This window comes from Chiloscyllium plagiosum, chromosome 31 (genome assembly GCF_004010195.1).
Source record: "Chiloscyllium plagiosum isolate BGI_BamShark_2017 chromosome 31, ASM401019v2, whole genome shotgun sequence".
Lineage (NCBI taxonomy): Eukaryota > Metazoa > Chordata > Chondrichthyes > Orectolobiformes > Hemiscylliidae > Chiloscyllium > Chiloscyllium plagiosum.
Genome location: NC_057740.1, coordinates 17,439,998 through 17,452,638, shown reverse-complemented (window position 1 = coordinate 17,452,638; position 12,641 = coordinate 17,439,998). Strand labels below are relative to the sequence as shown.

The following is a 12,641-nucleotide window of genomic DNA, read 5'->3' as shown; positions in this document are numbered from 1 at the left end:
CACCACCTGATGAAGGAGCGGCGCTTCGAAAGCTAATCCTTCCAAATAAACCTGTTGGACTATAACCTGGTGTTGTGTGATTTTTAACTTTGTCCACCCCAGTCCAACACCAGCTCCTCCACATCAAGAATAGCATGTGATCTCTTCTATCCACCATTAGAGGGCACATGGAGTGCTGGTTTAAAGTTTCACCTGAGAGACAGATTATAAACAGTGAAGCAGTACTCCCTCACTACTGCCCTACATGTTAGCATCTGGCCAACCACACAAGTCAAATTTATTACCTGGATAATGAATCAACAAATCCCAGTGCCATGAACAGTCTTGAACAAATTTAGATCAAGTTACCATAAATAGAAAGTACAGCACAAGAATAAGCCATTCAGCTTAACTGATCTATGATCATGTTCATTCTCCGTAAAAACCCCTTCTTCCTTAACCCTTTTAAAATCCTTGTTCCTTAACCCTATTGGCGAAAGCTTCTATCCCTTTCTCTTTCATGTACTAATACTGAATTCAATAACAGGGAGAACACTTCAGAAGAACTTAATTGTTTGGAAAACACATTGTGATGATCTTAGCGTGTGAATGGTGCTATGTAAGTGCAGCTCTTTTCTCCTCTTAGATGCCTCTATATTATTTGCCCAGATTGTTTCTTTAATAGGAGGCTCTGCTCAGTAAAATATAAGCTTGGGATTCTTTTCTGTTTCCAGATCTGGGAGCAAGAACTGTGTTTTAGTAAAATTCTGCTATGTTAGAGTATCCCAAGATGAGTGAAGCTATCTGTGATGTGTTGATCTTGCTGCCCCAGTAGAGATTCTCTCTCCTTTAAATTTTCTGTACAGAGATAATTTCTCCTTTAAACTTTCTGTAGGGGGATTTACCCTCCTTTAAACTTTATGTATGGGGATACTCTCTTTTTGATCTTGGCTCCAGTGCGCCGAACATATTGTTAGGAGGTCACTGTCGAGTCCAGATGGTGATACCAAGGCATTCTGGCCATAAGACCATAAGAAGTAGGCCATTCAGCCCATCATATCTTCTCCACTATTCAATGCAATCATGCTTGATCTGATAAACCTCAACTCCACTTTCCTACCTTTTCCCTATAGTCCTTGATCCCATTCCTGATCAGAAATCTGTCTCTCAGCCTTGTATATACTAATTCTCTGTGGCAAAGAATTCCACAGATTCATTCTCCTCTGACAGAAGAAATTCCTCCTCATCTTGGTCTTACATGGGAAACCTCTTATTCCGAAATAATGTTGCTGCATGGTCCTAAACTCTCCCACAGTGGGAAGCAAGGGGCACTGGATGCAAATTTGGAGGAAATAGTCTGCAAGGGTATGAGGAGATAGCAGGAGATTGGCACAAGGTAATGATGCCATTTTTAGAGCCAGTACAGACATGATAGAGTTATAGAGAAAACCTCCCTCTCTGTTGCAATCAGTCTGTTTCTGTATCACCAGATCATTTCCTGTTAAACACTACAGTGCACCTCCGCTGCACATACTGGCACCCCAAGATGGCAGCCATGTTTCAGAGCTTCGCTGTTGGCCTGAATCTGCTGTTGTCACACAGCTCAGTCTCATGACGAACCCCTGGCAAATCTCAATTTAAACACAGGCCTCAGAGAGAGAGAGAGAGAGAGAGGGAGAGCTAAAGGAGGAACTAGGAAAAATCTAACCCAGATTCAGAGCTGTATTACTCATCATTTCTTGTGAATCAGGATGTGTTCTACTTCTGTTATTATCCATCACACTTCTTGTGCCTTCCCCACAGCCTTTGCCAATTCCTGCATTTCATTTACCTGACAGGTTCTGCAGTTGAGGGAGAGCGGTCAGAATGATGCCCAGAAGTGGCAGGTACAATGCTGCCACTTTCGCCTTCAGCACACGGTTCCACAGTCTTGGGTCTTTATCATGGGAAGCCAGGAGGCTATGAAGCAAGTTCACTGCTTCTCTTCTGATCAATCTGCATGAAGCAATAGCAGTTAAACACATCAAACAATAACTTCCATTGTCAAAGTGCAAAGTGGCATGACAGAATGAAAAAATTAGCTTGTGTATGTGTGTAACAATGTACACTCTGTGTAAGTGTGTGTAAGTGTAGTATTAATTTCATAACTACACATCTAATAATAGTTGTCTGAATGTACATGTACAGTATATATGTTCTCCAAAGGTGGTGTGTGCAAACAAATGTATTTGTTAGCAGATGTACGTATGTGTGTTTGCACACCTTTCTAAACATTATAACATGTATAGATGCTTTCATGTTGTGTATGAGCTTTGTGTGTTGCTAAGACAATGTATGCCTGTTACTAGGAAATGTGTGAATGTATCTATTGCTAGGTTCCTGTATGTGTGTGTGTGTTGCTCAGTTACTGTATGGGAGAATCTGTTGCAAAATTATTGTGTGAGAGGAAATTAAAAACAGAAAATGCTGAACTCAGCCGGTTTTGCAGCATTTGTGGAGAGAGAAACAGTTACTGTTTAGTCCATTATGACTCTTATTCATGAAGCTTCTTGTCAAGAGTAACATTGGTTTTTGTTTCACAGATGCTGCAAAACCTGTTGAGTTTCTCGAGCGTTTTCTGTTTTTATTTCAGATTTCTAGCATCTGGAATATTTTTGCTTTTATTTTAGTCCTCTGTTGGTGCAACAGTGTTGTGATGAGGGTGTTTTGCTACGTGTTTATATTGCTGGATGAGTGTTAGCTGGAACTGGATGTAGAACATCAACCACAAATTGAATGTGTATAAGCTCATTAACGTAAGAAAATATTCCAGGGCTCTTTGTGGGTGTGATTATCAACAATGTCTGACACCAACCACATCAGAAATATACAACCAGTTTAGTTTGCAACTAAAAGACTGGTCAGTTTTAAGGAATACCTTAAAAGAAGCAGAGAGACAAAGAGATAGACAGGCAAAGGGCAGTTGGAAAGATTTGGAGCTAAGCAGCCACTTCTGGAGAAACAGGTAAAACTGGAGTAGCTCAAGAGGTCAGTATTAGAGGAAGGCCAGATACCTTGGAGCATCACCAGCCTGGAGGTGGTCACAGAGATGCATCGCCAGGTGGGAGATTTGAAAACAAGAGTGAGGATTTTACAATTAAGGTATGGCTTAAACAAAAGCAAGCACACAAATGAGAGGAGAATTGGAAATCCAGACATGGTGACTTTATGAATGGGAAATCATTTCTGACAAACTTAGAATTATTTGAGTTAACAAGCAGGATATATAAAGGGGAACTAGTGGATGTAAGATAATTGGACTTTCAGAAAGTGTGAGATAAGGTAACACACATTCAGCTACTTAATAAGATAGGATCCTATGGTGTTGGAGGTAGTATATTAGCATGGATAGAGGATTGACTAACTAAAATAAGACAGAGTTGGAATAAGAGAGTATTTTCAAGATGGCAACCTGCAACTAGTGGTGTGCCACAAATCAGGGCTGGGCCCACATTTATTTACAATATATATTAATGACTTGGGTGAGGAAAGTGAATGTACTATCATCAAGTCTGTGGATGACACACAAATACGTGGGAAGGCAAATGGTAAGGATAACGCAGAGTCTGCAGAGAGACATAGACAGATTAAACTAGTGTGCAAAGACTTAATAGGTGGAATGTAATGTTTGAAAATGTGAGGTTAGGCACTTTGGCAGGAAGAATACAGGAGTTGAATATTAGTTAAATGGAGAAAGACTGCAGAAAACTACACAGCAGAGGGATTTGGAAGCCCTTGTACATGAATCACAAAACGCATCCAAGTTCTTTGGGTAATAGGGAAGGCAAATGGCCTTTATTTCAAAGGGAATGAAGTATCAAACTAGGGTGGGTTTCTGAAAGCTATGCAAAGCATCAGTCAGGCCACAGCTGTGAACAGTTCTTGGCCACTAATCTGAGGAAACATGCATTGTCATTGCAGGCAATCCAGAGAAGGTTCACTACATTAATACCAGGTATAGAGGAATTGCCTTATGACGACAGGTTGAGTCATCTGGGCCTGTATTTGTTGGAATTAGAAGACTGAGAGGCAACACTATTGAAGCATGCATGATTTTTTATGGACTTAACAGGGTAGATGTGGAAAGGGTTTGGGATAGTCTAGGACCAAAGGGCACCTTAGAGTAATTTAACATTTAAAAGAGAGATATATTTTTCTCTTGGAGAGTAGTGAAGCTGTGGAAGTATTTACAACAGAGGATTGTTGAAGCTAAGTCATTGAATGTATTTATGGCTGAGACAAACAGATTTTTAATCAGTAATGGAATCGAGGGTTAGTGGGGAAAAGGCAGGAATGTGGAGTTAAGGGTTATCAAATTAGCCATGATCTCATTTAATGATGGACCAGACACTGGCTACTTTTTCTCCCCGGTGTCAAGTGGAGTAATGGTTAAAATCACCTTGGTGAAGATCAGGTTGCCATGCTTTACATTCGATTTACTGTTAGTTTTATAGGATTATTTTCTTCACTTCCATCATTTTAAACTGAAAATGGAGCCAGATGAGGAGAGGCGTGGGATAGAACATTCATCCTCTTGATTACAATGGGATGCAGCCTCAGTCTCAGTACACCTGCTTTGCTCACCTTCCCGAATCCGGCTTCAGTACATCAGCTATCTCCTTTAAGAGCAGTCCCACCAGGAAGTGCTGCTGACGGAATTTCCTGGAAAGTCTAAACATTCCAGCAACAGAGTCATGAACAGTGGCATCCTGCGAAAAGAAATGTTGTTCCTCTTTTAGTTTAAAAGTATATTTTGGAACTTTAGCAGGAAGCTTGTTGTGCGATCTGAGTGCAACTGTATGACAGGGAGTTACACTGCGCATAACAAAGTGAGTGAAGGAGGCTAGGCCTGGTTCAGGATCAGGAATAGCTGCTCAATCAGCTGCAGGAACACCGATGATCCAGAGCAGACCCAAAGGACCAATTGAAGACAATAAAAACAGATTATACTGGGGTCGAGAGGGCGTGAGTTATACTGGGATCTGAGAGGGTGGAGGTTATACTCGGGTCTGAGACAGTGTAGGTTATACTGGGGTGTGAGAACGTGTGGGTTATATTGGGCTCTAAGACGTTGTGGGTTATATTGGGGTCTGAGAGGGTGTGAGTTATACTAGGGTCTGAGAGGGTGCGGGTGATACTGGGGTCTGAGAGGGTGCGGGTGATACTGGGGTGTGAGAGGGTGCGGGTGATACTGGGGTGTGAGAGCGTGTGAATTATATTGGGGTGTGAGTTCTACTAAACTCTGAGAGGGTGCGGGTTCTACTGAGATCTGGGAGGGTGCTGGTTATAATCAGGTCTGAGAGGGTTTGGGTTATACTGGGGTGTGACAGAATGCAGGTTATACTAGAGTGTGAGAGGATGAGAGTTATACTGGGGTAAGAGAGGGTGTGGGTTATACTCTGGTCTGAGAGAGACTGGATTGTACTGGAGTCTGAGGGGGTGCTGGTTATAATCAGACGTGAGCGGGCGCGAGTTATACTGGAATGTGAGAGTGTGAGTGTCATACTGGGGTCTGAGAGAGAGTGGACTTACTGGAGTCTAATAGGGTGCTGGTTATAATCAGGTGTGAGAGGGTGCAGGTTATACTGGAGTGTGAGACAATAAGGGTTATACTGGGGTATGAGAGGGCACGGGTTATACTGGAGTGTGAGAGGGTGAGAGTTATACTGGGGTCTGAGAGAGTATGGATTGTACCGGTGTCTGAGAGAGTGCCAGTTATAATCGGGTCTGAGGGTGCGAGTTCTTCTGGAGTGTGAGAGGGTGAGGGTTATACTGGGGTCTGAGAAAGAGTGGATTGTACTGGAGTCTGATAGGGTGCTGGTTATAATTAGGTCTGAGAGGGTTCAGGTTATACTGGAGTGTGAGAAAGTGAGGGTCATGCTGGGGTACGAGACGGCGTGGGTTATACTGGAGTGTGAGAGGGTGAGAGTTATACTGGGGTATGAGAGGGTGAGGGTTATACTGGAGTCTGAGAGAGAGTGGATTGTACTGGTGTCTGAGAGAGTGCCAGTCATAATCAGGTCTGAGAGGGTGCAGGTTATACTGGAGTGTGAGAAAGTGAGGGTTATGCTTGGGTACGAGACGGCATGGGTTATACTGGAGTGTGAGAGGGTGAGAGTTATACTGGGTTATGAGAGGGTGAGGGTTATACTGGAGTCTGAGAGAGAGTGGATTGTACTGGTGTCTGAGAGAGTGCCAGTCATAATCAGGTCTGAGAGGGTGTAGGTTATACTGGAGTGTGAGAAGGTGAGGGTTATGCTGGGGTACGAGACGGCGTGGGTTGTACAGGGCTCTGAGAAGGCAAGGATTATACTGGGTCTGAGAGAGGATGCAGGTTATAATAGGATGTGACAGGGTGCGCGTTATACTGGGGTGTGACAGGGTGTATGTTATACTGGGGTGTGACAGGGTTTGGGTTATACTGGGGTGTGACAGGGTGTGGGTTATACTGGGTGTGACAGGGTGGGTATTATACTGGGGTGTGACAGGGTGTGGGTTATACTGGGGTGTGACAGGGTGTGGGTTATACTGGGTGTGACAGGGTGGGTATTATACTGGCGTGTGACAGGGTGTGGGTTATACTGGGTGTGACAGGGTATGGGTTATACTGGGGTGTGACAGGGTGTGTGTTATACTGGGGTGTGACAGGGTGTATGTTATACTGGGGTGTGACAGGGTGTGGGTTATACTGGGGTGTGACAGGGTGTGGGTTATACTGGGGTGTGACAGGGTGTGTGTTTACAGGGGTCAGCAGGGTACAGGTTATACTGGGGTCAGGAGGGTACAGGTTTTACAGGGGTCAGGAGGTGTATAGATTATACTGGGGTCAGGTGGTGTATAGGATTTACAGGGGTCAGGAAGGTACAGGTTATACAGGGGCCAGGAGGATACAGGTTTTACAGGGGTCAGGAGGGTACAAGTTTTACAGGGGTCAGCAGGGTACAGGTTATACTGGGGTCAGGAGGGTACAGGTTTTACAGGGGTCAGGAGGTGTATAGATTATACTGGGGTCAGGTGGTGTATAGGATTTACAGGGGTCAGGAAGGTACAGGTTATACAGGGGCCAGGAGGATACAGGTTTTACAGGGGTCAGGAGGGTACAAGTTTTACAGGGGTCAGGAGGGTACAGGTTTTACAGGGGCCAGGAGGGTACAGGTTTTACAGGGGTCAGATGGTGTATAGGTTATACTGGGGTCAGGAGGATACAGGTTTTACAGGGGTCAGGAGGGTACAAGTTTTACAGGGGTCAGCAGGGTGCAGGTTATACTGGGGTCAGGAGGGTACAGGTTTTACAGGGGTCAGGAGGTGTATAGATTATACTGGGGTCAGGTGGTGTATAGGATTTACAGGGGTCAGGAAGGTACAGGTTATACAGGGGCCAGGAGGATACAGGTTTTACAGGGGTCAGGAGGGTACAGGTTTTACACGGGTCGGGAGGGTACAGGATTTACAAGGGTCAGGAGGGTACAGGTTATACTGGGACCAGAAGGGTACAGGTTATATTGAGGTTGGAATGCAGAGGGTGATAAGGGTTTCAGGTTGTGGAAGCTCTACCTCTAAGAGCCTGTTGTCATCCTGAAGCTTGGAGCGTGATGCAAGCGGTAGATTCAGTGTAACAAAGTGCTCGTGGCTACAGACAACCCTCAGGAAGTTGATGCGTCTGTCGTGGAGATGAGGCCGGGCTGCAGCTTTCTCTAGAAGCTAAGAATAAAAGTCTCAGTGTTGACGTGACATGTACAAATGAACATGAAATTCTGAGCATGTCTGGGTGTGGTTAAATGTGGTCAGGTATTCTGGCCAGAAAATACACTAGACACTTTTCCCTCTAACTCCAATCCCACAAGTGAAGGCTGAATTCTTGAGTTTGTATACTTAACCCTGATTTAAACTCACCCAATGGAATCAGCATTTATAATAAACTAAACTACGTTCAAACACTGGGAATTCTGATTTCTTACTTCATGGTGTTGATTACTTGACTTGTTTGATCAGTACATGTATTTATGGGCAGTGTGGTAGTTCAGTGGTTAGCTCTGCTGCCTTACAGTGCCAGGGACCTGGGTTCAATCCCAGTCTTGGATGACTGACTGGGTAGAGTTTGCACGTTCTTCTTGTATATGCATGGGTTTCCTCCCACAGTCCAAAGACAAGTAGGTTAGGCGGCTTGGCCATGCTAAATTGCCCATTGTGCAGTCTGGGAGGATTCTCCATGGGAAATACAGGATTACAGGTCTGGTGGGATGCTGTTTGGAGATCTGATGGGCTGAATGGCCTGCTTTCACACTGTAGAGAGTCTAGGTACATGTGAGAGACAAAGCCTGACACATTCTGAGCACTGCACATTGACATAGAATCATAGAGATGTACAGCACGGAAACAGACCCTTCGGTCCAACTCAACCAGATATCTCAACCCAATCTAGTCCCACCTGCCAGCACTTGGCCCATATTCTTCTAAACCTTTCCTATTCATATACCCATCCAGATGCCTTTTAAATGCTGTAATTGTACCAGCCTCCACCACTTTCTCTGGCAGCTCATTCCATACATGCACCACTCTCGCTGTAAAGAAGTAGACTCTTAGGTCCCTTTTATATCTTTCCCCTCTCACCCTAAACATATGCCCTCTAGTTCTGGTCTCCCCCACCTCAGGAAAAGAACCTTGTCTATTTATCCTATCCATGACCCTCATGATTTTATAAACCTCTTAGATGACCTCTCAGCCTCCAACACTCCAGGGAAAATAGCCCCAGCCTATTCAGCTTCTCCCTATAGCTCAAACCCTACAACCCTGGCAACAACTTTGTAAATCTTTTCTGAACTCTTTCAAGTTTCACAACATCCTTGCGATAGGAAGGAGACCAGATTTGCACACAGTATTCCAAAAGTGGCCTAATCAATGTCTTGTACAGCTGCAACATGACCTCTGAACTCCTGTACTCCATACTCTGACCAATAAATGAAAGCATACCAAACGCCTTCTTCACTATCCTATCTACCTGTGATTCTACTTTCAAAGAACTATGAACCAGCACTCCAAGGTCTCTTTGTTCAGTAACACTCCCCAGGACCTTATCATTAAGTGTGTAAGTCCTGCTCTGATATGCTTTTCCAAAATGCAGCATCTTGCATTTATTTAAATTAAACTCAATCTGCCAATCCTCAGCCCATTGACCCATCTGATGAGGATCCCATTGTGCTCTGAGGTCACCTTTTTCACTGTCCACGACACCTCCAATTTTGGTGTCATCTGCAAACTTACTAACTAAACCTTCTACGTTCACATCCAAATCATTCATATAAATGACGAAAAGCAGTGGACCCAGCACCGATCCTTGTGGCACACCACTGGTCACAGGCCTCCAGTCTGAAAAGCAAACCTTCAGCACCACTTTCAAGCCAGTTCTGTATCCAAATGGCTAGTACTCCCTGTATTCCACGAGATCTAACCTTGCTAACGAGTTCCCCATAGGGTACCTTGTCGAATGCCTTGCTGAAGTCCATGAACATCACGCCTACTGCTCTGACCTCATCAATCCTCTTTGTTACTTCTTCAAAAACCTCAATCAAGCTCATAAGATTTCCCACACACAAAGCCATGCTGACTATCCCTAATCAGTCCTTGCCTTTCCAAATACATGTAAATCCTGTCCCTCAGGATTCCCTCCAACAACTTGCCCACCACTGACATCAGGCTCACTGGTCTATAGTTCCCTGGCTTTTCCTTACCACCTTTCTTAAACAGTGGCACTATGTTAGCCAACCTCCAGTCTTCCGGCACCTCACCTGTGACTATCGATGATACAAATATCTCAGCAAGAGGCTCAGCAATCACTTTACTAGCTTCCCACAGAGTTCTAGGGTACACCTGATCAGGTCCTGGGGATTTATACACTTTTATGCCTTTCAAGACATCCAGCACCTCCTTCTCTGTAATATGGACATTTTTCAAGATGTCACCATCTATTTCCCCACATTCTATATCTTCCATGTCCCTCTCCACAGTAAACACTGATGCAAAATACTCATCTCCTGTGGCTTCATACATAGGTTGCCTTGCTGATCTTTGAGGGGCCCTATTCTATACCTAGTTACTCTTTTGTCCTTAATGTATTTATAAATCACTTTGGATTCTCCTTAATCCTATTTACCAAAGCTATTTCATGTCCCCTTTTTGCCCTCCTGGTTTCCCTCTTAAGTATACTCCTCTGCCTTTATACTCTTCTAAGGATTCACTCGATCTCCGTTGTCTGTATCGGACATGTTTCCTTCTTCTTCTTAACCAAAACCTGTATGTGACCTGATTGCACATGTAAGGTTGTTTCATCCCGGGTATGAGCCTGTGGAAGTATTGTTTATACTGGTTAACATGTCTTCCTGAAAACAAAGTGTAAGAGAACCTAATATATCTTTGATTCACTGCACACTAACAATTTTACTTGTAGTCACTTTCTCCTTAAATTTTAATGACTGTTGGGTCAGATCAAATTGAGCCCTTAATTCCTGCACAGTTCTGTTGATTCTGGAGATAGTTCTGATTAAAGAATGGCTTAACTTAGCCTCCACGTTGTTACCTCTCTGTGGTGGTGACCAATCAGACGAAGAACAAAGCCTCGGTCCATGAGGGATAGCAAGTCATTCAGGAAGAACCCAAGGCTCAGGTTTGTCATTTCAGTGATTTCAGCATCCTGGAGAAATATAAAGTCACAACAGTTATCTTCAAACATGTTTCTCCCTGTGCTGTAACAGTCAGTAAGAAAGGGCAACCCTACAGAATAATGTCTCTTCCTTCTCTCACCAATCCAATTCTTCACACACCCAACTGTGACATTCATCATTTCATAGCAATCATTACTTCCTTTACACTCGGGCTCTCAGAGGATGAAAACTCGAAATAAATAAGTCACTAAATGCAACCATTACCAGTTCTATCCTGAGTATCAGCAGAAACAAAGGGGAACAAAATGTCAATGGAATTATAACATCATGGGAGAAACAAGAATGAACAACAGTTATACACCTAGAACGAGCCAATTTTACATGAGTATCCAGTTTGTCAACCTTTCAAGATACTACAAATGAATAGCCACATTCAAACCTTTTATTTTCCTAACTAAGTCCCTTGTTAGGATGCCTCAATACCTGCTATGATGGTCTTTATTGCTGTGCAACCTGTCTACTGAACCCTGGAGGAGATGATTCCTAAGTGACGAAAGGATTGTTACCAGTATCTCTGAGGTACCACATCACCTGCTTTATATTTCATACCTGTTTTTCTTTTTTTTATATAGATATTTTTATTAGAAATTTAACATTTTTACAAAATTACAAAGATAAACAAGACTCTCAAGTACAAACATTGATATACAATTAAATCTTAAATAAATAATAACCAAAATTTAACAAAAGAAAAATACCGAGAAAGAAAAAAAAACAAAACTCAACTAACTACTAATCTAACCTACAACTAACCAGAGTATATAATTAAGTCTCTTACATTATTCAAATAAGAGAAAGAGAAAAAAACAACGGACAACACAGAAATTGGGTAGTGAGATACATGTCGGAATGTGTTAACATCAAATGTAACAAAACCCATATTCGTGCGGGATTCCTCTCCCAAGGGGCCCCGGACCAGCCAGGTTCGTAATCTCAATTAAATAAAAGTCCTTGTTAGGATAGCCGAAATATCTGTATTCATATAATTCAAGAAGGGGCTGCCATATTTTATGAAATAATTCGGTCTTTCGGTGCACCATATTTGTAAGGAAGTCAAGGGGAATACATTCCATAATTAATCTGTGCCAATTTGAAAGTCCGGGGGGCCCTCAGCCACCCAGTTTACCAAAATATTTTTCCTTGCACAGAAAGAGAGAATAGAGATTAATCTCTTCCCGTGCATATCCAGGGAGGGTAAGTTCGAAAAGCCCAAAAGGAGAGATACAGGGTCCACTTTAATTTCTGTTCCTAAAATTTCTGTCAGGGTACTTGCTACTTTAGTCCAGTATCTACGGATCTTATGACAGGTCCATAGGCAATGTACAAGAGTGCCCACCTCTATTTTACATTTGGGACACATTGGAGATGCTCCTGCCTTAAATTTTGCCAATCAATCCGGTGCTATATGGGCCCTATGAAGTATCTTCAGCTGGGTAGCCTGAGTTCTGTTGCAGATGGTGATTCTTCTGGCGTTTTCCCAAATCACATTCCACGTTTCTATAGAGATTTCTAGCCCCAAATCCTGATCCCATGTTTTAAGCAGATTGTCCATATCTCCCGATAATTCATCATGTAGTAAATGATAAATAGTACTGACGGAAGATACCCCCATTGGTCATAGTACTCTACATTCTCTATCGGATTTATAAAGACTATCTAATAACGTAGTCTTCTTCTGTATATAATCTCGAATTTGGAAGTATCGAAAGAGGTCTCCATTAGGTAATCCGAATTTCTGACACAGCTGTTCAAAAGACATCAGGACCCCATCTTTAAATAAATCCCCAAGACATGAGATACCCCTGGCTCTCCAGAAAGAGGTTAATAAGTGGGCATTTTACTTGAGAAGCCTCGATGTCCAGCCAGATTGATTGCAGGTCCGACAAGACCCAATCAGCTATGTAA

At 43.1% G+C, this 12,641-nt stretch overlaps 1 protein-coding gene across 2 annotated transcripts in view; it reads right to left on the bottom strand.

The window, feature by feature from the left end:
- The window catches only part of LOC122565276 (dedicator of cytokinesis protein 7-like), a 191,018-nt gene that overhangs the window by 49,210 nt on the left and 129,167 nt on the right, over positions 1-12,641 (bottom strand). For both annotated transcript variants that reach the window (XM_043721061.1, XM_043721062.1), the window contains exons 25-28: positions 10,592-10,705; positions 7,573-7,719; positions 4,603-4,727; positions 1,811-1,974 (exon numbers count right to left, since the gene is read on the bottom strand). In XM_043721061.1, coding sequence (XP_043576996.1) covers positions 1,811-1,974; positions 4,603-4,727; positions 7,573-7,719; positions 10,592-10,705 — 550 coding nt within the window. The remainder of the gene's footprint in view (positions 1-1,810; positions 1,975-4,602; positions 4,728-7,572; positions 7,720-10,591; positions 10,706-12,641) is intronic.